Source organism: Rhinolophus hipposideros, assembly GCF_964194185.1.
Source record: "Rhinolophus hipposideros genome assembly, chromosome: 8".
Taxonomy (NCBI): Eukaryota; Metazoa; Chordata; class Mammalia; order Chiroptera; family Rhinolophidae; genus Rhinolophus; species Rhinolophus hipposideros.
Genome location: NC_138054.1, coordinates 74595495 through 74621349, shown reverse-complemented (window position 1 = coordinate 74621349; position 25855 = coordinate 74595495). Strand labels below are relative to the sequence as shown.

General features: G+C 40.4%; 1 protein-coding gene across 24 annotated transcripts in view; it reads right to left on the bottom strand.

Annotated features, from left to right (window-relative positions):
* Positions 1–25855, bottom strand: part of PUM1 (pumilio RNA binding family member 1) — a 110918-nt gene that overhangs the window by 11853 nt on the left and 73210 nt on the right. For 14 of the 24 annotated variants that reach the window (XM_081056210.1, XM_081056198.1, XM_081056187.1 and 11 more), the window contains 8 exons: positions 25682–25820; positions 24222–24365; positions 23053–23349; positions 21762–21998; positions 8901–9168; positions 6306–6435; positions 4322–4456; positions 1339–1476 (listed from right to left, as the gene is read on the bottom strand). In XM_081056210.1, coding sequence (XP_080912336.1) covers positions 1339–1476; positions 4322–4456; positions 6306–6435; positions 8901–9168; positions 21762–21998; positions 23053–23349; positions 24222–24365; positions 25682–25820 — 1488 coding nt within the window. The remainder of the gene's footprint in view (positions 1–1338; positions 1477–4321; positions 4457–6305; positions 6436–8900; positions 9169–21761; positions 21999–23052; positions 23350–24221; positions 24366–25681; positions 25821–25855) is intronic. The other 10 variants (XM_081056188.1, XM_081056205.1, XM_081056208.1 and 7 more) reach the window with 1 other exon arrangement.

The following is a 25855-nucleotide window of genomic DNA, read 5'->3' as shown; positions in this document are numbered from 1 at the left end:
TTTTCATTTAAAAAAATTTTTTTTTTGGTCCAATCCTCTGCTAAGGGACATCTAGATTATTTAAACAGTCTTTTCCTATTAAGGGAATACTGCTGCTTTAAACACGTCTAAATACGTCTTGCGGTACGACGTGCAGATGTTTCACCAGATACATACGTAGGCCAGGAATGCAAAATCACAGAAAGTATAAATGTTGAGCTTTGAAAGTTGGTACTAAATTATTTTCCCAAACGGTTGTGCTAATACCAACTGGAAATTTGTGTTTCTTCTATCTGTGCATTTGGCCCATTTTTGCATTAATTTCTATTACTCTCTTTGATTATAAGAGTTCTTTATATATTCTGATTCAATTCTTTGGCCGTTTCATCTTGAAAATATTCTCTCCCATTTGGCTGCTTAATCCTTTTACTTCTTTTGTTGTATATTTCGATAAATATAAGATCTTAATTTTAAAGTAAATCTACTTTTCTTCATTAATTCAGAAAATCCCAATAACCCCATGCGTAAGTGTCCATAGTCTACGATACCCTGCCAGAATTGAGCAAACCCCAAAACTTAAACAACTCTAAAATTCCATGGTGATCTAGGTTTAGCAGTACACACAACTATACCTAAAAATCTACTTGCTGTTTCCCATTCTTTTTACCCTTTCTAAAAAAAAAAATTCTCATACCCAAGAGGGAAATGTTTTACTCTCCTGTCCTACCCAGCTTAGGGGGAGTGTGAGGATGTTTTTGGCAAAAGAAATGAATTGCAACAGCCAGTTACAGGGCAATTCTGGAAAAAACACGGTATGAAAAAGTAACTCTGCTTGGAAGTTGGTGCTAAGAGCACACAGGCCCTTATGACACACAGGCAAATAGATAAATTAGAAGGTATCTCTCTGGTTGTATGGCCACTAACAGAATTCAAACCAACCTGATCACCATCCCACCCCACCCCACCCCCATATTATGCAAAAATCACCTTGTTATTTTAAACATACATTCACATGTTCTGTAAATGACTTGAATTTTACAACGTCATAAAAAGTTTTAAGTATCAAGATAAATAGTATTTAGCCAAAGGAAAAATTTATTCTTCGAATACAAGATTTAACCTTAACAACTCTGGCGGCTATTTCATCCCAACACGAGTAGACACCTGCATTAAGGAGCTTCACAGACTGTAAAGGGAAGAGAGTTGGGTACACAGAGCTAGGTACCTGACACCTCTGAACAGGACTGCCATTTTCTGCAGTCTATAATACATTAAGCACTTGCAAACACTGCTCTTCTCTGCTCCCACGGGAAACACCCATCAACTTGTTTCCTTCATTCTCTTTCCTAAGTCACTTACCTGCCCTTTAAACGCATCGATGATAAACTGCAAAGACTGAGGCTGCACACATTCAATGCATTTCTGAACCACGTGATTGCCATTCTGGTCTTTCACACACTTTAGGACGTGGCCATCAAGTTCCCGAACCATCTCATTCTATTTGAGATAAGGAAAGAAAGCACCACCAGAATCACAGCGAGCAAACACGTGGACAATCAACAGTCTTACCAAACACACAAGTACGGGGGAGGGAATCCATAATGAAAGTGGGACAACTCGGCTGTGGCACTATGAAAACCTGGCAATAAATGACGAGTAAGAGTTTTCCCACATGTTAGCAAACTTCCTGTAACACTAACTAGTCTAAAAAAAGTATTCTAACTTGCAAAAGACTTGTGGGAGTTTTAAAAATATAGCCATCTTCAAACAGAAAGGAGCCTATACCAAATACACTGTATTAGAGAATTACACGTATAATTCATCTTTTGATTCTGACAATCCTGTAACGTACATATTAATAATAATGATAGTAGTTAATCTAGAGTTTACTGTAGGCTAGGCATACCTCTAAGTGCTTAACATGCTATGACTCAACGAATTGTCGTAACAATCCTACGCATTGGACACTATTACAGAAGAGGAAACCAAGGCACAAATTAAATGACTTGTCAAAATCACAGACCTAGACTGCCATGATTCAAACCTAAGCAATATAGCTCCTGTGTGACAAAACTGTGTGTCAGTAAACCATCTGTCAGTTATGTACTATGCCGCCCACACCCTCCACCCATATATACGAAGAAATTGAGTCTGAAAGGGGTCATGTACTTAAAACTACAGACAGTGACTCAATCAGAATCGTAGCCCAGGCCTGAGACTCCCAAACAATCTTCCCACCGGGCCACACTGACTGCACTGTTGGCCGTAACAGTGCTCTCAGTTTATGAATGAAGTGTCCAAACTCGGGGAATACAGCCAAAGGGCAGCCACTGAGGGCTGTGTGTGTATATAGGGAATGAGTGGGGGGTGATAACAAGCATAGAGAAAAAAGAGGTGATGGGCTTTCGACTGGAGATTACAATACCAGAAAAAGCAAAAGACAATAGACTCGGAAAAGTTTCCTAAAGCAAATAACCAAATGTCAGAAAATAATAATTTATTCTGAAAATATAATTATGGGAATTGTAGGTAGAGAATGATGCCTATATAAAGATAAAGGTAAGGAACACAAAATCAAAAGGAAGGGGAGGTGGCTTCCCTGAATAGTTTCTTGAGCCCCCCAAGAGGTAAAAACCATTAGAGAGGAGTTAATTTCACCAAAAAATAAACTTGCATCTAGAAAACAGTAAGTCATACGTAGCAGGAAGAGGAGTGCAGCTCCGAGAGAAAGCAGACCAGGAAAAGACACACAGAAATACAGGGCAGAAAGAGTACCAGCTTGGGGTGGGCGGAGAGCTGAAAAACTACTACAATGTTGCCATCCAATCAGGAAACAGTAAAATCTGAAAAGTTGGAGACAAAACCCAATAATCTATCACAATCATAAGAGAAGACAAAGATGTAAAAAAATACCTGGAAAACTGTAATATACCCCTGCTTTCTTTCAGCAAGGGGGCATTATGATCAAAAAAAGAGGAAGAAACTTTCATGTTCTAAAAACCCCAGAAATTTAAAAAGGAGAGAGTCACCATGGAATTTTCATCCCTAAAAATCCCAGGTAAAATTGAAACTAACAATGGTCTGAACATTAGAAGGAAACTAGATGTCGTAGCCTTGCCCGTTTCTAACCCTTTACATACCACACTACTTTATCACTGCGGCATCTCCAGTAACGAGCACCGAATGAATGAACCCCAAACCTGCTGCGCATCCCCAACAATCCCTCTGCCTTCACCAGCCTCCTGACGCGTGATCTATGAGCCTCACAGCATCGGGACTCTGGACTGTCCCAGCCTTCCCCTGCCATCGCCATCACCAATGCGGTGTCTCGTTTTGCTTCGAACTGGAGGAGGTAGGTGCCTCGTCTGGCTCAGAACTCGAGTCCATAACAGATTCTCATTACCGAACCGTGTTCTCAGTGAGGGCAAGTGGTTCATCACTGCCAGACCACGACCGTCCCCTCCACCGAGAAGGGCTGAGTGAGTTCAGAGCCCACTGGCTGAGGGTTCAGATCAGACGCACCCCGAGCTCACAGCACAAACACAGCTGCGGCCCACCGGCCTGCGGGTGTCTGGCTTCCTGGGCCCTGTCGTCTCTGTGGGGCTGGCTGGACTTGCTCTGTGACTGTCCCTAAAGCCGTGGGCCTCTCTCCGGGTGCCTTCTGGGTCAGCTCGCAGTCACAGCACCTACCACTTCACATGCCCGTCCCTGTTCCCGTCTAACTCCTCTTTAGCTCGCACGTCTCCTCCTGCAAAGCTTCCCCTCCAAGACTCGGGGCATGTGCTCTCCCCACTGCTTTCCATCGCTCTTCCCCACTGTGCACAGAGGGCAGAGATCAGTCCTAATCATCTCTGAGCTGGTGTCTGCCACGCGGTCGGCACCAGCCAACGTGCCAGGCCAGGCACTGCACTGGGCAGGCAGGCACTCATTCAGTAAATGGTGGTGGCATGAATGAATAGGAGGGAGCAAGTAAAGGAAAATGGAAGATGACTGGATGAAAGTTTGGTTTATTGGAGTGAAGTGTCAAGCTGAAGAGAATGACAACTTACTAGTATTTTACATGCTTCAACTCTTGCCAAACAAAAATCCCACCTGTAAAACTGCACCTACTAAAGACTAAGTTCTGCTCAAAGAGTGTTTGAAACCAGGCGTTTCTAACACAAGACACTTTGATCTACTATAAATTTACAAATTGCACAGTTCATGCTTGCCATGCAGAAAGGCAGCCACAAGCACCAAAGAAAAACTGTAAAAAACTGAAAGCCGACAAATTTATAGGATTCACTACATGTACCATGGAGAAACATCAAACACCAAGAGAAAAGTTAAAGGGGAAACTTACAATTACCTGCTGGTCTGAGGGAATAAATTCCAGAGCTTTCTGGATAACACGGCAGCCGTACATCTGCAGGGCCAATGACAGGACATGACCTCGAATCCGTTCTGCCAAAGCCAGCTTCTGTTCAAGGCTGCCAAACTAGACACAATGTATGGGTGAACACCATTACTTAGGTACAAGGAAAGAAACCAGAGAAAGCAAAGCATTCATTATTCTAGCTCAACCACTGGCACACCTCCTTCAGCCCGTCACTTGTGATTAACCCTTCTGTTTAAAAGCTTGTTTCTTCAAGGCAGTGGTAGCTCCCAGTCTCTGATTATGAAGAACCATTTTTAATGTTAAAAAATTTCTCAGCTACCAACAATCCTAGTTTCACTACTGGTATCTACTAAACAAAAAATATGTAATTAGTTCCTCATTTAATACTATTAAATGGATCTATACTCCATCAATTATAAGAACATTGATGCTTATTCTAAAATAATACATGTGGGAGACATTATTTGTTACGGCTTTAGACAATGTCTGTTTCCCTAGTCTTCTCGGGAAGATTCAAGGACATCTTGTAGCAAATGAACAGTAAGTACTTCAGGTGTCGGAGGCCCCGGGGGTTGAAAAGTTCCTTTGTCTACATGAAACTTAAGCCAACGCACATATTGGCACTGTGGTTTGCACCGGTGTTCTACATCACTCCAAGAATTGATATTATCTATTTTACAAGGCAACAGAGTCGGGGAAAAGGTAGAATCAAGAGATAAGGCTGCACAATATTAAAACTCTTCCTAGAATGATTTTCCCTCCCTGGCGTCTTAGTTTTATTTGAATAGCATCATCATCAAACTGGAAGAGACTTTATGAAGAACCAGCTTGCCCAACCCACTCATTTTCCATACAAGGGAACTAAGGTGCGGGGACTTTCTCTAAGTCAGAAAAGTTCCCTAGCTTGTCCCCAATCATACAGCTGTTCATTCAGCCACCCCGAGCTACTATATTAACTTCTGGAGATGGAGATCTCTGTATTTTTATATCTGTGACAAAATCACAGTGAAAAGACATTCTCAAAGCAAAATCAGAAGTCATGTGTAGGTTGGTTTCTTAGTCCACAGCAGGAGAATTAAGTGTCAAAGAACTTAAGTCGTTATGAGAAAAGCTGTGAAGATACAGGCTGTGAGGGAGCCATGTTTCTACATCTTCCCACAAATCCAACAGAATGAGCTGTAAGAAGGTGACCAACGTCTTTTGTATGGGGGCCGGTACTGTACAGTTTCAGCCTGCCCCCCTGCACCCCATTCTTCATCTCCACGCCTCATTCTTTTCTGGATTTACAGCTTGGGAATGTTGATCTCATTGCACCAGGGCTGCATCAGTAAGCCCCAAACCCCTGCCGTTCTGACAGTTTGGGTTACTAGGGAAACAGACACTAATGCAGCAATCTCATCAGTCCTTTCCAAAGAGAATGACAAGAAAAGTGGACATTATTCACATTAATGGAGGACAACTAAGGAACCAAGGCCTAAGGATGGCCCAAGAAGAAGCATTTAATCCTCACAACTAGTTTATGATGAAAAAACACCAGAGCTGGTATCCAAAGATAAGCCTCTAGGAATCTGAAAATTTCATTTTTCAGACCACTTTATTGTGGTCCCACTAAAAGTGTCTTACAATGATTATTTTCTCCTCCGAAAATGTCATGTTTAGTAAAATTATTGTAACAATCAGAAATAATGTACTAGATCCTCAATGAAGACAGTGGTTCTCCAAACACATTTCTGAAACAGGTTGGCATCATCTGCTAGGGTACTTAGAGGATGTATTGTTGCTAATGAATTGGAAAACATTTAAAAACACTTAGAAACAAAACAAAAAAATAAACTACACATACTTCATTTTGAGGACCGGAATGGGGTTGCAACTCTAAAAACAGCTAATGAAAATTAAAATGCTCTGGAGTCTCTAAAGTCAAAGGATAGAAAGAACAAAGGCTTACTTCAAAGAACTTCTGAATGACGTAATTTCCAAAGACATCCACCATTAGCTGGTAAGCAGCCTGGAGAATTTCATTGAAGACAAGCTGGCGCTCAGCTGGCGTGGCCCGCTCTAGTTTCAGCTGAATGAATCTGAAATACAAAGTAAAAAGGGCAATCACAGCATTTTGGGAAGACTTGGAAATAAGCAATAATTAGCTCAGTTTATGTAGTGTATGAGCTCTGTCTGACATTGCGCGTGCACACGTGCATATACACAGGCGCAAGGGGACACATGTGTGCACATACACAATAGTTATGTAAATGAGTCACTTGAGCTCACTCAACTGAAGAATTTCTGAAAAGGAAAAAGAAATGTATAGTGTTAAGTATCCCTTAACTGAGCTTTTGAAAGTAGATTTCAATTTTAGTGTATTTCATTACAGTAGGACATATGTATGAAATTGTATTTATGTGTGAGATGAGGGGGAAACAAAAAAGGGGGTAGAAAAAGAGGAGGGGATAAAGGTGGGCATAACACAAGGAGAACTGTACTTGACTTTTTTCTTTAGAAACCAGTCCCATATTAATAGGCTAAAAAGGTTAGGGTCCTTACTATATTCTTTAACTCATATTCATATGAAGCAGTATTCATTAATGATGTAGAACAGTTATAAATGTCTCCAGTGCCTTCTGAAGTAGTAGCTACTCAATTTGCCTTTTTTTTTTGTTTCAAGTGACTGACTGTATCAGAAAAATTATGTTGTCTCTCAATCTGGCCTGTAGGATCCAAGTATGAGAAATCCTTGCCCAATAGCAAGCTGGCAGAACTTAGGAAATAGGTTCTTTAGAAGCCATTTCATTGTGCACAGAGAGCAAGAAAGAGAAATGGAGACAAATAGGAAAGAAGGATGGGTGATATCATAATTATACTTTCTCCCCAGGATTGACCCAAGCTAAATTCTGTGTTTTGTAATAGCTTCTCTCTCATCTCTCCGCAGATTCTCAGTTCTATAGAGAGGAACAACAAAGGAAAGTGATGGAGTCGTCTTACAATTGAGCAGCAGAATCCAAACTTATATCTGAATAATGTCTCTTAGCAAGATTTTTAATAGGGATTAAAGTAGCAAACATGTATGAGGTATGATCAAACAATAGTGAATGTTCAAATAAAAAAAAATTTATTACCGTAAAAGACACAATTGCCATTAACCCCCCTCAAAATACTCCCTCTCGCTTCGAACCCTTATCCCATCGTTCTTGCCACTTCCTGAAGCAGTTCTGGAAGTCCTCTTTCATGAGTGTCTTTAGTTGCGCTGTCGTGGCTGCCTCGATGTCCTGAATCATTTTGACTTTGAGGAAGAGCCAGAAGTCGCATGGTACGAGATCTGGTGAATACGGTGGATGAGGACACACTGTAATGTTTTTATCTGACAGAAATTGCCGTATTCCAGAAGCAACGTGTGACACAGAGCACTGTCATGATGAAGGATGATTTCCTGCACACTTTTAAACACACCTTCACTCAACCGTAGCTCACACCCAACTGACTGCACCAAACAAGTTAAAACTTGTCACACACTGTTACTAAGGTTCAATGTACTGCTTCTCATCCTAAATAAAGATCCCTGCCCTTCCATTGGATGGCACTCAGCAGCAGCAGTCACCATATTTTGTGATCACAATGGAAAGGCTCCATGTCACACGTCACTTCTGGTACAGCAATTTCTGTCAAAAACATTCTGGTGTGTACCCATCCACCTTATTCACTGGATCTGGCACCGTACGACTTCTGGCTCTTCCCCAAACTCAAAATGATTCAGGAGATCAAGGCAGCCACAACAGTGCAACTAAAGACAGTCACGAAAGAGGACTTCCAGAACTGCTTCAGAGAGTGGCAAAAACAATGGGCTAAAGTGTGTTCGAAGTGAGAGGGGGCATTTTGAGGGGGATTATTAGCAATGTGTCTTTTATTGTAATAATTTTTTTTCTTTTCTCCTCCTTCCGCCTCCGCCCCCCAGTTCAAGCCGTTGTTTCTCTTTCTAGTTGGGCAGGACACAGCCCCCTGGCCGACGCTGGTATTATGAGCCTTGCGCTACCCCACCCCCCCAGGCTGAGGCGGTCGGTCGGCTGCTCACAGCAGCTCCTGGCAGCTCTCGGCCACTCACGCCGGCGGCTGGCCGCTCACACTGGCCACCTGCCGCTCCTGGCAGCACACGGTAACCCATAGCATGTAATAATTTTTTTTTTCAATTTAAACATTCATCGTATTTTTTGATCACATCTCGTATGTATGGCTCTGTGTTAAGTGTTTCTGTTTCTTAAATTGTAGATATTCTGTGAGGTTCTCATGAACTGGAAACAGCAGGCTAATCTTTCAGGAAGGTAAAAAGGTTTGTTTTAATTAAGCATGTGATCCCGATTACTAAATGGCTCTTTTCAATCACTTGTATATCTGGTGACCCTCATAACCCACGTCCCTCTGAAATAATGGGAAGTATACTAAGAAGCAAACTGTTGCAATTGTTTCATGGCAATTCAGTGTATACCTTATCTGAGGCATGGAATGTAAGGCGTTAAGATTTCAGTTACCTTCAGTGCCAAAGCCAAGTCCTCACCTGGACCCATGCTGGTCTTGGGAAAATTCCATTATATGCCCAGCAATTTCCCGCAGTTGTAAATTGGGGTACCGGTTATTTCGAAAATCCTCCAAAAGCCTGCTCCTGCCAGAGGGCATGACATCAGACATTCCGTATCGCAAACGGGAGGAAGAAAAGAGGGTGCTGCTGGGGCTGAAGAGGCTGGAGGCACTGCTCGCGCTGCGGTACTTGGCTTCAGCGCCCGGGGCAGCAGAGATGTATCTTCCACTGCCATTTGTGAGTCCTCCTGTTGGTTACAGAACAGAACTCAAAACTCATTCTTAAGAACTTTGTTCAACAGAGGAAAAAGCATCCCGCACATAAAAGCCTGCATCATCTCTTACTGCTTTTCAATTCTGTTGCTGTTCTGTTAAGATTCAATTCTATCAGTGCCATGATTTTCTTAAGGGCAATTCGGCAAGCTGGAAAGAAACTTTTGCACAAAGATTACGAGGGGAATGCTTTTAACCACTGATAGGATACTGCTAGCAAAAATGGAGCAACAGTTAGTGCAGCCCTTAGTAAGCAAAATGATGAGAAACCAGCCTGCCATGTGAACCAGCACCTGAGCACCAGGAATCAGAAAACACAAACTTCATGGAGACCTCAGTGGTTTTCCACTCTGAGCTCTGCGGTGATTCCTGCTGTGAGTGAATAATCCCCACTCCCACTTGAAACCCTCCCTTAAAAAAACACACACATGAACAAACAAACAAAAAAAACCTGGGTACCCAGATTAATCTGTTTTGTACAGGGAGCCCCCAAAATAGCTTTGATGGGAAGGTTTTGCTGCTAAATAGAAGTCTGAAAATCACTAAGGCACCCGAAGCTGAGGATTGGACAGACACAAGGGGTAGAAAAAAGGACATATGCTTTGCAATGGAAGGTTTTCAAGTTCATCAGGAATGGACAGCTCTTAACACCTTCTACTGAGACAGAGCCTAACATGCACTAGTGACAACTTTCATGCCACTGACACTGTTGTGACTAATGACAAGGGAATAATTGTGAATCCCTAGACAGAGAAGATCAAAAGGCTTATCAAAACGTAAAGCAAGGTAATAAATTATAATGAGTAAGTATTTCCAATGTTCTTATGTTTTAATTATAGGGTTTTTAACTTTAGATTGCACTATAGAAAAGATATGAAGCCTTTCTGTTTTCCCCCCACTTCTGTTAAACAAAAAAGCAAAGTAGGTAAGAAATTCCACATAAACCACAAAGAGTGTAGATAAATAAGGATCCATGAAAAAAGTCACCTAAGGTGAACTTCTTCATGAGTTTTAATGAATGTCTAGTTTGGAGTTTAATAGTAGCTACAAAAATATACCTCACTTGGATTTCTGTGCAGAATTCTAGGACCCAGCTTCAAAGGTCTGAGTCTCAATGAAAGTGATGGGACCAAAAGGAAAAGGCTCAGTGTTAAAATCTGTAAAGCTTTTACTGAGCATTTGTCCTATGCCAGGCTCTATGATAGAAGCATTTCATATATATTTTCTATTACATTCTCACTGACATTTTAGAAAAGGAGTTTTAAATTCCCATTTAGGTAACAGAAAATTAAGGCCCAAAGAGGTGTAATGCTCATCCAATATACAAAACCCGAAATGATCACGGCCAGATTTCATCACAGGACTCAACTCCAGAGTCACTGTCCTTGCAACTATACAGGACTCATTTCAGACTTAATTATATCAAGTTTTCTTGCTCTAAAGGGCACTGTTATTCTTGTCGAATTCCACAACATTTCTTTATCCAAATGGAAAAGATTTAAGGAAAGAAAGGGGGTTTATAAGAAAACAGTGGCCATATGGCTGTTCTTTATTCCATTTCAGAAACAATTCTTTCTTCCCTGACTTGAGATTGGGGAGAAATGGGTAAAGAGATGGTAGTAAATAGGTCAGCAGGTACTGCGAGAGTGTGGTTACAGCATGGAACATACTTAAGGAGAAGGAATGTCATGAACACACAAAGTTTTGAAAATAATTTCAAGGTATTTTAAGAACTTGGTCACTAACAAAGGCACTTAGAGAAAAGTAACAAATCAACAGAGAAACAGAACCACACTAAAAGGCCTGACCCATATCCACATTGACATAGAAATGTGGTCAGATCATTCATGACAAGGTTGAATGACGGGAACCAATCCTGAACACTGCTCTACCTCTACACTTATGTGATCCAATAAATGCATTTAATGTTTAAGCCACAATTTTCTGTTACTGGGGCCAAAAGCACCCTAACTAATCCCTAACACTGGATTCACTAGCTGGAGTAAATCACGGAGAAAGCCTACAATAAAGATTTATACATTTGCCCTGAGGTTTTGATTTTGGGCCCTGGTCTCACTGGATGCCAGACAGCATACACAGGTGCACATTCGTGCACGAGCATATATACGCATATACACACACAGTTTTTATTACTAAGGAAGGAATTATACCGATTTGAAAAATAAATTTTCCCAGGTACTATATTATAAATGGCAAACTGACAGTTCACAGGCATATTCTGCTTGAGCCAACGAATTGGTTCCATTAAGCCAATGCTTGAAGTAGATATTTGCTTAAGACTACAGTTTTCTGGTTGTTTATGAAAAGGTACCTGGCAAATAGTAGGCCATCACTAAGTATCCCCTGATGAATTTCCTTTAGATGGGGAATATGCAGAAATGTGTTTTCCGGTTGACTACGGTTGACACGCCTACATATTCTTATACCCAAACTACTATACTCCTGGAGGTGCCCCCTGAATGTGTTTAAACTTTTCACACAGGGCCTCCAAGGGAGCTTCTTAGTGATTCCTACAGTACTTTGACGGTGGTAGATTTCACAGTGCTATGTCCTATGACAACATCCCACAGAAAATAAGGGCTTAAATACATGTTTTGTTTAAATTAGTATGTATGAGTTTCCATTTCCACATGTAAGAAGCTTGGAAGTCACCACTCCATCCTACCAAATATAAAGCTAAACAGACTGAAAAGTCAGGAATTCTTGCTGGATCCATAAGTGAGGGGAGGACAAAGAGCAAACCACTGCCGCTAAGATTGGAGAGACAGACAAGCAAACACAGGCTACTGCACAGCTTATCAGAACAGGGGCTCGAGAGCAGAAACCACCTCTAGAATCAGTACCAAACAGGAAAACCTGAAGTGTAACTGGCAAATTGCTCAGAGGCTCAGTGTGGACAATTCTGAGTTACCACTCCAAGGGGACCGCTTCAGAGAAGGACCCCCTACAATACTGTGAGATGTACATCCAGGAGCCCAATCAGTTCCCGCAGTAACTATCAGAGAAAATTTTCCTTGGGCTACTGGCAGCATGAAGGGAAAAGGAACAATTATGAAATATGCCGGAGCACTCTCTCCTTAATAAAGCCTGACCTCTGGGGGAACTAGTTAACCAGAGCCTAACCTGCTGGGTTATCAGAGACTAACTGACCTGGGGAAGGGAAAAACTGAACTACAGCCCACTCAATCCATTCTGTCCCACCAAAAGGGGGAGAAAAAAACTGAGAAACACCTGTGACGTTGATGGTCCAGAGGCACAGGCTCACTAAAAGAATGAGCTATGATCAGAGGACTACAGAACGCTTCCCCTCCCCCGGTACCTCACCACATTACTAAAAGTCTTTTACAGCAGTGCCTTTTACCCAGTATACAAGGCTTGGCTAACCACCACAACAACAAAAAAGCCAAAGAGCAAGCTTCAAAGCATCAGAACGAGACATGGCAGGGACACTGGAATTATCGGACTGGAAATTTAAAACAACTATGATTAATATGCTAAGGGCTTTGATAAATAGACAGTACGCATGTAAGAACAGACAGGCAATGTTCGAAAGGAGAATGACGGAACTCCTAAGCAAGAACCAAAAAGAAATGGTAGTGATAAAAAACACTGCAACAGGAATGAAAAATGCCTCTGATGGGCTCCTTAGCAGACTAGACACAGATGAGGAAAAGAAAATCAACAGAATCCCCGAAAACCAAAAAGTAAAGAAACAAAAACAAAAAAAAACAAAATTAAAAAAACCCCAAGCAACCAGAACAGAAAATCTCAAAAACTCAAAGACTGTGGGACAACGCATGGTGGGATTATCAGAAGGAGAAGAGGAAAAGGAACAGAACTATATGAAGAGAATTTCTGCAAATTAATGTCAGACATCAAACCACAGATCCAGGAAACTCAAGAACACCAAGCAGGATAAATGCCAGAAAAAACTACAGCTATGTATATCACCCTCAAACTACAGAAACCAAAGCTAAATGAAAGATCCTGAAAGAAGGCGCATGGGACCTTAACCCATGGGACATGGGTTAACGACTTGGGACAACGACTTAACCGAGAGGAACAAAGATAAGAACTACATCCGACTTCTCAGAAAAAAATGCAAGCAACAAGAGAGAAGTCAAATATTTAAAGGGTTGAAAGGAAAAAAAATCCCACCCACGTAGAATTTTGCACGCTGCAAAATTATCCTTCAAAAGTGAAGAAATACTTTTTCAGACAAGGAAAAATTGAGGGAATGTATTGCCACTAGACCTGCCTTGCAAGAAATGTTAAAACAAGTTTTTTAGAGAGAAGGAAAATAACACAGGTCAGAAATTCCAATCTATATAAAGAGAAGAAGAGCATCAAAAAAGGAATAAATAAAACTTAATAAAAACTTTTATTTCTCTTATTCTGAATTGATGTGAGATAAGTATGTTCAAAATAATAGCAACAATGTATTCAATTACATATGCTCATGCTTGTATCATATGTATGCTTATATAAAAGTAAATGAATGACAGCAACGATACCAGAGGTAAGGAGAAATTAGGAATATTTTAGTATAAGGCAGTAGCACTACACGTGAAGTGGTCTAGTCTTACTTGAAAGTGGACCTGGATTAGTTGTAAATGTAGAATGCAAACTGTAGGGAAACCACCAAGAAAAATTTAAAAAACACACAATATAACTGATGTTAAGAGAGGAGAGAAAATGGAATCATATAAATGCGCAATTAAAATCACAAAAGACAGAATAAAGAGTGCAAGACAAAAACAGGAACAAAGAACAAAGGCAACAAACAGAAATCAGAAGTGAATATGGTACACATTAATCCAACTATATCAACAATCATTTGAATGTCAATAGTCTAAATGCACCAAATGAAAAGACAGAGATCATCGAAGTGGATCACAAAACACATCCCAACTATAAGTTATCTACAAGAAACCCACTTTAAAAATAAAAACACGTATAGATTTAAAGTAAATGGATAAACAGAAAAATGTCATGCTAAATTAATATGTGCTTCAGTTGTCTATACAAGTCTATGAAAGGGTTTTCTGTCAGTAGCCATCTAGTATTCCATTCTCTAGCTATGAGGAATGTTTTTGTTCATTTGTTTTTTGTACTTGTAGACCTAACAGATGCCTAATAAGCATCTATACCCATCCCCTCCCCATTTCCTGAAATGTTTCTTCATGCTTGTTTTTCTCCATAATTCCCAGATGGTACCATCTTTAAATTCTAAGCATCAAGAAGTAGCAGACACTCTTCTTATAAGGACACCAGTCACAGGATGAATGACCCATCCTATTCCAGTACATATTAAGATGCTGTTTCCAAATAAGGTCACATTCACAGGTACCAGGGTCTAGGGCTTCAAGGTGTCTTTGGGGGACTCAGTTCATCCCACAACAGACAAGTGTGGAACTGAGTTTACCAGCCCCAGAAGGAAGCAGCACAGCTCACACATGCATAGCTAGTCCACGTGGAGAGGGGAGCGCGTTGGAAGTAGGAGACCACATCTGCTGCTCAGTGGCTGTGTCATTTGGTCTCTCAGGTTGCCTGTCTCTCCCAGGGAACTTGAGAGGCCAAATGACACAGCTGCTGAGTGGTGTCATTTGAGAGTGGTGGGGTCTTTCCCAGTTAAATAAAATATTTGTTGTGTGGGTCAAATCACGTTACTTTTTATCATATTCAAGTCTTCATAATTTGTCTCCAGACACCTTTATCGTGTCATCTTTAATGCAGCCACTATTTATGATGATCTCATTGCACCTTTCCCCAAATACACCACATGACTGACATAACCACTCCTCGGTGATAGCAGTTCTTTAAGCTCCTAATGCAGTTGGCACCATGCTTTCCTCCCAACATGTTTTCCCTCATCTGCCCTATACTTGCTTCAGTCTGAAGTAACTGCTTCCTCAGCAACAATTCCACAGCGAACCTAAATACTCGTATTTTCATTCAGCCTGATACCACAGCTACATATATGTGTTATCCCTGCAGGACAATCAGATCCCCAAAGGAGGGAATGGTGTCTGTTTCCTCTCACTTCCCTCACCTCCCCGCTCCCCAGTTGCTTGATAAAGACCGGCTGGATTAACATCTGGTCAAACAAATTTTGTGTGTATGAATGCATCACAAGCAGCAAAGCAGAAGACAAAATGATGATAATTACTACTGAAGAGTATAATTTGAGGGGGCACTGGAAAAAAAGTAGCAGATAAAAGTTATCATTATGTACATGGGGAAATCTATGGGTAGGCAGAACATGAAGCCATTAAGGGAAGAATCCGACTTCTGGGACACTCAGATCCACACCCCTTAACTCTTCTTCTTGTTGAGGTAGGAGGTGGAATTCAGTAGAGATGGATGCGTTCGGTATAGATGAGAACCTAAAGGCTTCACTAACGCACATATAAACCACAAACGAGGATTTACAGATCTAGTTGTTAATAATATTAATAATTATGAAAAGAATGCTTTTAAATTAAGAACTATAACACATACTTAAGGCAAACAAAATAAACACTTGCAGCATCTGCCTTGCTCGGGGTCATAAAAAATTTATTTGTACTACTAATCATGCACTTGCATGTGTGTATAGTTATGTATGTGACAGATGGAATGGAACAACTGAGAAAGTGGGAGGAATATTTCACTTTTAAAAAAATCACCACCCTATGCCAACAAGTTTGACAATTTAGATGAAATGAACAAATTCCTAGAAAGTCACAAACTACCAAAACTGATTCAAGAAGAAATGGAAGATCTGAACCTATAAGATTTAAAGAAACTGAACCAGAAATTTAAAATCTTCCCACAAGTAAACACCCAGGCTAGGATGGCTTCCCCGTTGAATTTTATCAAATATTTAAAGAAATAATACCAATACTTCAAAAACTCTTCCAGAAAAATAGAACTTATTTCCAACCTGGATTATAAAGTCAATATCACCATAACAAGTCAAACAAAGACATCACAAGAAAGGAAAATGACAGATGTCCTTCATGAATACAGATGCAAAAATTCTCAACAAAAATATTATTAACAAACCAAATCCAACATGACCAAGTGGGATTTATCCCTGCAATTAACATCCAAAAAAAAATTAATGTAACATACCATATTCATATTAATAAAAGATAAAAATCACATAGTTATCAATAAACACAGAAAAAGCATTTAACAACATCCAAAACCCATTCATGACAAAACTCTTAAACTTGGAATAGAATGGAACTTTACCTGATAGAAGGCATCTATGAAAAACCTACAATGGGCACACTTCAAAGTAGAAGAGGAACCCTTTACCCAGATCAGGAACAAGGCAAGGACGTGGGCTCTCATCTATTCTATCTAACCAGTGAAATCAGGGGAAAAAAGAAATAAAAGGCATCAAGACTGGGAAACTGTCTTTATTCATAGGTGACATGATCCTATATATAGAAAATCCTAAGGAATCCACCCCCAAACTATTAGAACTAATAAGTACAGCAAATGTGCAGAATATAAGACTATACAAAAATCAATTGTATCTCTATAAACAATCAAGAAGCAATCCAAAAATAAAACTAGAATACAATTCCATTCGGAATAACAAATTACCTACCTACCTACCTACCTACCTACCTACCTACCTACCTACCACTCACGTTGGAACAAATCTAACAAAACACAGGTAAGACCCGTACACTGAACATTTCTAAGCTTGGCTGGGGGAAAATGATGCGTGCAAAGATGAATCATCACCTGACACGATACACAAATTTAACTCAAAATGGATCATATACTTAAATATAAGAACTAAAAATTAAACTTTTAGTACAAAACGCAGGAGAAAATCTTTAAGACCTTGAGCTGGCCAAAGATTTCTATACCAGAAAGCATGATAACCTGGACCCCATCAAAATTCGAAAAGTACTACACTTCAAAAGACACCGTTTAAAAAATGAGCCTCCTCTTCCTGGAAGCAGCCTGCGGTGATCTCTAAAAATGGTTCACTGTTCACCTGACCCAGAGAACCCCACAAAATCCTGCCCATCGAGTTCAAATCTTCATGTGCACATTAAGAACATTCATGATGGCCCAGGCCCTGAAGGGTCTGCATCTCTGCAAAGCCACCGAGCACGTAAAGGACGTCCCATTCCAGAAGCGACGTGTGCCATTCCGTTGTTACAATGGTGGAGTTGAGAGGTGCGCCCAGGTCAAACAGTGGGGTTGGACGCAGGGTTGGGGCCCCAAAAGAGTGCAGAATATCTGCTGCACGTGCTTACAAATGCAGAGAGGAATGCAGCACTGAAAGGTTTAGATGTACTCTGGTCAGAGAGCACAGCCAGGTGCACAAAGCTGCCACGACGCGGCACAGAACTTGCAGAGCTCTTGAGCAGGTTAACCCCCACACGCGCTCCCCCTGCCACATTGAGAAGATCCTCACTGAAAAAGAACAAACTGTTCCTAAACCAGAAGAGGAGGTTGCACAGAAGAAAAAGATCTCCCAGAAAAAAACTCTAGAAACAAAAACTTATGGCCCAGAAGTAAATTCAGCATCAAATAAATGCTAATAAAAGTCAAAAAAAGAAAAAGAAAGAAAAAAAGAAAACGCATGCAAAGCTTTATCTGGCAAAGGACTTAAAACCAGAATATATAAAGAACACTTACAACTCAATAAGACAACTCATTATCAAAAACTGGGCAAAAAATATGAGCAGACGTTTCACCGAAGATGTATGAATGATTAATAAGCACATGAAAAGATGTTCAACATCATTAGTCATTAGGGAAATGGAAATTAAAACCACAGTGACATACCATTAGAACAGTTATATTAAACAAGACAAAAACAAATGTTGGTGAGGATGTAGAGAAACCCAAATCCTCAGACACTACTGGTGGGAACGTAAAATGAGGCACAAACTTGGAAAATGGTTTGGCAGTTTCTCAAAAAGTTTAACATAAAAATAACATGCAATTCTACTTCTAGAGAAATGAAAACACATGTCCTAAGAAAGGTTGCGTGCACGAGTTCACACCAGCATTATTTCTACTAGCCAAAAACTATAACCAACAAACATCCTTCCACTGAGTGGTTAGACAAAATGTGGTATGTCCATGAAATGGAAGACAATTCAGGATAAAATGGAATAAACTACTGACACACATTACATTATGTGTGAAATCTCAGAACTGTGTGAAGGGCAAGAAGCCAAACAAAAGAGGTCACATGTTCATGGTTACATTTATATGAAATGTCCAGAAAAGGCAAATTTAAAAACAGAAAGTAGATCTAAGGATATGAATGGGATTTAATTGTAAATGATCATGAGAAATCTTACCGAGCGGGTGAAAATATTCTAAAACCAATCTATGATGATGAATTCAAAAAGTAACAAAATTGAATTATACATTTGAAATGGGTGAATCTTATGATACAATTTTACAGTAAGATATAACTCAATCAAGTTATTTTTTTTAAAAAGTTTGGTTTTTAAATAATGGATAATGGAAAAAGCACCCAAGGGTCTTAAGGAGGCACTCAATAAGTGATTGGTGAACAAATACAGAAAAATAACCAAGCAGGCCCCTGATTGTTTTTTGAGTATCCTAACACGTCTGATTACTGGAAGCATGAAAATGGTACCATGGAGAAAAGACCCACCCTGGGATAAGAGACATAGACTAGAATGTACCTTCAAACACCTAACTAGCTGGAGGTATTATGAAACTCACGAAACCATGCTGAGTTTAAGTTTCCCTGTGTAGAATAGCATCATTTGAGTACTTAATACAATGAATGAACACAATGAATAATAGCAGAAGCTATATTACACGTGGCCTAATATCTATCTGGTTAAAGAAACGTTAAGTTTCTTACACCAAAAAGTCTTCAGGGCCTTTGTCTGTATAGACACCGCTACAAACCAAATACCACACCTCTATTTTCTCCAGCTTAAGACTAAAGCACACAAGAAGCCCTTTCTCCAGGAAACAGACTAAGCTGAGGCCAAGCTGTCACCAATCAGGACACCAAGTTCCTCAGAATGATATGTATAATTTATGTAGTACATGCAGTGAGGCTAGTCCAAAGCAAACACGTACAACTAAGATGCAAGGTAAAAATTTTTAGAACAGGGAAGACACACTAAAAATAAAACGAGGCAGACAGCAAGAGTCATTAAAATAAGAAATAACTCTCACCAATAGTTATTTCCTACTTCCCAGGGGAACCATGAATTAAGAATAAGGAAGTATTTCATTAAATTGCTGATATATTGGAAAGAGGAAAGGCACCAATGCATGCAAGTAATATTCCCAGCTCCATTTTCCAAGACCAATAGCCACAGCATTTAGTTCAGGGGTTGACAAGCTACAGCCCAAAGGACAAATCTGGCCTGCCACCCATTTTTGTAAATAAAGTTTTATTTTCAGCAACAGAGTTGAATATTCACTTCAGAGACCACCTGACCTACAAGCCTAAAATATTTTACTATCTGGCTCTTTACAAAATTCTTTTTGCAGATTTAGTTTGTTTAGTACTCAGTATGTATCAACTGATGAGTTCAACTGTTTAAACCAAGGAATTAACAGTTACGATTTCCGTATCTGATAATGCACTGGTTTAAAAGACATGGTGGGCATATCATGTGACAGAATCTACACTAATACTGCATGTTTTGGAGTCGAAAAGGTTTGACTCTAAATCTGTTCAGATATGAAAAGACCTTGGCAAGATATTTAAGTCAGTTTCCTCACTTCTGTACCATGGGCATAACACCTATACCTTCCAGAGTATAGCACCCAAAACGATTAACAGTAGCAGGCAACAACTAGTCAACAAATGTTAGTGCCTTCCATCTACATACGCAACTGGGACTTTCATCTACCCCTTAGTTTTTGCATTAACCCTCAGTCTTTAAAAGCCAGATGTCACTAGAAAGCACTGTTGTGCAATGTACCCCATGCCCTTAGCTATCTAATATGAACTAACCAATCTGGCATGCCCCTACAGCTGTCTAAAATAATGCCCATATGTAACCGGAGACAGTGAGTTCTACAACTATAGTTCTCTAACCTTGTGAAATATCAGGACACACACATACAGATGTATATGTACTTACATAGATACAGAGTTTTGCCTTAAAACTAATCTCTCAAACTCAGAGATAGCTTAGCTCTCAGAGACTCTTAGTTCTAGAATAATAACTATATTATCCTATCTCTTTCAAGTCTTTATAAAAATGATTTTTATAAATCATTTCCAAGTCTTCATTTTTTCAAAGGAAAGCATGCTGTTCATTTTCAGTCTGTCCTCATTTCTGAGTGCATAAAGCCACTTTTAATCTTGCTGGTTAAAAAGGGAGAGAAATCCATGTCAACTACAGACTCTGGAGACAACGATGTGTCGGTGTAGGTTCATCAAATGTGACACAGGCACCACTTTGGCGGGGACACTGAGGATGGGAGGCTACGTACGAGCGGGACTGAAGGCACAGAGGACACCTCGGTACTTTTCCCTCAATTTTGCTATGAACCTAAACTGCTCTAAAAAAAAAAAAAAAAAAGCCTGAATTAAAAACAAACAAAACAAAACAAAAAACAAATAGAGGATTAAAAAAACAACAGAATCTTCCAGACAAAGTAGCCACACGTGACAATTTTTCCCAGGACAGTCTTGACTTAGGGCTGTCACCACAAAGTAATAATTAGTAACACTCCCATTCACTCGCAAGAGAGTCCTGGGTTACATGATAAATTATATGGTTATTCTACTTCGATGCCTCAACTTTCCATCTAAGAACTAAATCAGTGCTTTAAATTCCAAACTCAGTATAACCAGGGAAAGGGAGTGGTGCACCCATCTCCTATCTCTTCACAGATTTAGAAATTTGCCACCCAAAGTGCTAATACAAGTCTTTTCATTCTTACAGCCTGCTGCTTCAGAATCCTCCTTTCCCTCCTCATTTTCTCGGAAGGTAACATTTTTTTAAAATCCCATACATATAACAACCAAAACATATAACTGCGAAATACACATCTATACTCATTAGCGTACTGTGTAGTTTAAGAATGGATATGCAAATATTTTTTAAGAACCTGGCAAATTTTTAAAAATGAAATGCTGTATGTGAAAAAGATACTAAATGTATGCATTGTGGGAGAGTCTGAAAAATACATCAAAATATTAATCATAGTGCTATTTCAGTGGTAATATTAGGTGAATACATTCTTTCCTCTATGTGTGTTTTCCAGCTTTACTTAAAACGAATCTGAACTGTGTCTATAATGAAAGATTCTCACACGCGGCCAAAGAACAAGACGTTCACACGAAAGCTGAAGTGAACATACATGGCATGCATCCATCCAGGTTTTAATCAATCCCAAACCGCTGGACTATCTCAGTACAGCCTAAACAACACGAGGTACTCAGGGAAGGCACAGGACACCCAGGACACTTCTAGGATAAAGGAATCGTCCTTTGCTTATGCAAAGGATTTCTAATGGCATCAGGGGCAGGAGATTTCTAGAGTCCACGGTGGGTTCGAGGAATGGTTCTTACCCAGGTTTAAGCTTGAAGAGGATCCGTGTGAAGAGAGGGAAGGCGGTGGCGTCTGTGAATGTCCTGGTCCCTGGCTAGGGAGAGGCATGCCCACGGGTCCAGGAGAGGAGGAGAAGCTAAGGCCGTTATAAAAACTGTGTCCAATGGGGGTCAAGCTGCTCGATGTCCTCTTATAAAGGTCACTGCTGCCAGTCAGGGAGTCACGGCGGGAGCCACTGCCAGTGTTGGAGTTTGCAACTAAAATGGAATTAAAACAATGCAGATAAGAACAGGCCTGTTCTTCGAAGAACAAGCCCAGGGACCTGTTCCTAACACTTGGATCCAGACTCCTTACCACCGCAAATTTGTCAGCAGAGACAGCCTAACTGTTCATGTGGCAGGTCTAGGGACAAGTAAGATAAATAAAGAGGACATGGCTCAGATGAACACGGAACTTTTGTGTAAACCATCACATATATATGCTAAATTAACCTTCCTTGTGTGTCAGATATTATTGACTGGGGGTGGGTTAAGAAGCTCTGACGGTTACATAGGCTATGGAAAAGGTGACAAAAAATGGGCTAAAAAGAATGCCTTTCATCAACCCAGAAGTTCTAGTAGAAAAAATGGAGTATAGAAAATAGATTTGTAAATGGGGTATTGCCCCGTACACACGACTTACACATGCAAGCCTGTTTTCTCCATGGGTTTGTTCAGTCAAGCCAATTCCAATTTAAGATACTTTCTCTCAAACATGTCTTCTGTTTTGAGACCACACTGTTTTACAAACATTGCAATTATCCCATTGTTTACCTTACGACTTTCTTCCAACAAAACATTAAAAATATCTTGGTCTAAGTTCCTCCCTCCCTCTTCTCCACAACATCTACCTTCCTTCTTACGAGACGGGAGAAAACTCGTGCCTCTTTAAAGCCTGCAGATTGTGGCGCCCACTACCCTGTGGTCTGGAGCAAGTCGTCGTCCCTGTTTCGAACATCCATAGGTCTGTGCTTCCCTCTACGTTCTTCCCAGTGCCTGCACAAATCTCCCTGGTTTACTAATCCCCAAAACAAATCAACTATGAGATGTAAAATAGCAACACAAGCGTAAACCTGAAAATAGGCCCCCACTGTGTATCTTGATTTTAATAGTCCATCATCCCAAAGATAAGGTGGGACGGCTGGATTCCCACAGGGCTCGCTCCAGGTCTGCCTGTGGGATCTGTCCAGGGGTCCTTGCATTGTCAGTAGTCCATAAAGATTGTAAAAATAATTAAAATTCAGTTTTAACAGCACATCAGTCTGATTTCTACCTGCTGTTCCAAACCCTCCAAGGGCTGATCCCAGGGTGGCGCCAAGAGAACTGCTACTTCCAAATCCCAAGGATGTGTTGGCAGGCTGGGCAGAGCCCTGGGAGAAGAGGGAGCTGCTCTGGGAATTGCTGCTCAGAGAGTTGTTGCCATAGAAAGAGCTGGATGCCAGGTTGTTATTGGGCTGCTGCTGGGGCTGGGGCTGAGGCTGCTGGGTTCCTAAAGGGCGAAATGGTCCATTTGTTGTTCCAGCAAGACCACCAGCCGCTCCATTTGCTGAAGCTGCCGCCGCTGCAACAGCTATAAAGAAGAAAGCAAACCATTTGGCTATGAGAGGGATTGGCCACATTTCCAAAGTACATTGTTATCTTTTTTGAAAACCTTTAATTCTGCCATATCTTTTCAAAGTAGACACAAATGTTGTAAAGATCTATACAAATATCTTTGATCCCTTCATCTGAAGCTTTTATGTTCTATTTCTACTTTCAATTTGAGGTCAAAATACCACTGGAGCAAGTTCACTATGCTGGTGCTTTAAAGAGTTTGTAGTTTAAAATAGGTACAGATATCAAATGTATCCATTTTAAATACAACTACTTCCCCAAATACCTATGTTGAGGACATTTTCCCAGAATCAATGTCAACCAAATACTAAAGTCCCTCAAATTCCTAAGATATTTAAGCATGTTGCTTTCTTCTGGATCTTCCCACTGTAGTTCCTAATTTTATACATCTTAAAATAAAAATCTATTACCCCCCCAACCAAAATTAACTGCTCTGCCATGTCTCACTACTCCCCTTCCACCTCCTCTACACCCACCTCCCACAAAAACAACCAAAAAATAACAACAAAAACCCCTACATTTTTAAACAATGACATGGACTTCTGTGAAATCAGCCCTGGATTTCTGCCAACAGTACCATTTTGTATTAGTCATCTAACTTCCTATGTTCGCAGTGGAACAGCCTTGCTGCTAACCAGCTGGTACATGCCATCAACAGAATTAGAAATTTATCGAGGTCACTTGTTGTTCCTGGTTCTCTTTGCAATATTATAGAGTATAACTGCTATAGTGAGAATTTTGAATAAAGTACATTGTAACATACTTTAAGAACAGCCTTCCTTACCCTTTTTAGAGCTCTGACATGAATCCACTAAGATATAAGCTCACCTGCTTGTGCGGCTGAGGAACTAATGATGACTGGGGCAGGAGCTACAAGTCGTACAGGAGCGCCAAGACCATTTCTGGCTCCTGCATTCACCACAAGGGCACCAGTTTGGTCATAGTAAGCAGCAGGAGCCAAGACCGGATAACCTGGGAATATCAAGCCAACACATTATAAGTATATATAAAACTAACAACTGTCAGCTGGGTACCAGAATATTGTAAATAGTCACAAACTGTCTGCTTTGGGGACAGACAGACCTACATGTATATGCAGCTGTCACCACTTAAATAGCTATATGACCCTGAATCTCTGGTTATTCAGTTGGTCACCTGTAAAATGGGGATACTAATACCTGCCTAATAAAGTTCTTGTGAAGATTAAGCTAAAAGATGAACGTGAAAGATCCATGATATCTGGCACAATAGGGGATAGTGTTATTTACCATCCACTCCTTAGCTGTTAGGGAATTTGGCACGACCGAGCATACCTATACTCTTAAAAGCGCTAACCAAGGTTATCATCAGCAACCACACACTGACAAATTTTTAAAGTTTTCTTGTCTACACAAGTAACAGAAGATACGAATGATTACAACAATCATAGTACTTCTATACCACATAATAATCTAAGTACAAATATGCGGCAAGTTAGCAGGGAAAACCAGACAGGCTTCAATTAACAGGATCTTTAAATACCATATGAGATGGAATCTCCAAATCCCACTGGGCCATACAAGAAATTACAGGCGACTTCTTAATAAAACATAAGTGCTTAGTAACTAACAAAACAAATGATGTAAGTTAAATTTACTCACTGAATTCATAAATGAATCAGTTAATTTGACTATGCTTTATGGTCAGTAAGGATCCACAAACTTACACTGAGGTCTTATAAGGACCTGTTTCAAAGGAAGAACCTCTAACTACATCCAGTCCATACAAAGAATAGGACCAGGTGGCAGTGAGCCAAAAAGAACATATATTCAAGATATGTATCAAGCATAGGTAGCCAGCTACACAGCACCTCTGCTATTGGTTTGGGAGAAAGCCTAGAAAAGTAACAGATGACCCTATAAGGAATATCAGGAATTTCTTCCTAATAATGCTGTTCAAAAACATCAGCATAAAGACTAAAGCCTTGGAATGATGCTAAAGTGACCTGGCCACTCCTTCTACCCTTAATCCTGAGGGGGGAAAACAGATCACCACCAACAAAAACAGCGTATTCAAAGCAATGTGTGTGGATTTGCATATCTCCAGCATATAAGACTAAGACTGGCTCAGGACAATTAGGTGCTCTCATCAATGAACTGTGTTCTAAGTGAGGGCAAGTGTATGTCATCCTTGCCAGTTCCCCAATCACAAGCCTAAGAAGCTAAAAGCTCTGCCCATTCTCCTTCGACACTCTCCCAACAAGCAGCCTTTTCTTCCCTCCAAGTGTTAGGAACAACAATGCAGCTCACCTGGCATGCCTGCAGCCAGTCCTTGTCCAAAAGCAAGGGCAGAATTCACTGCTGCAGCTGCCACCAGCGGATCTGTCTGCTGTCCCTGCTGGTTTTGATTTGGGGTCAAAGGACGCTGGCTGGCTCCTCCACGGAGAACCTGGGAGATAGAAATAAATCAACTACTTTCTTCTC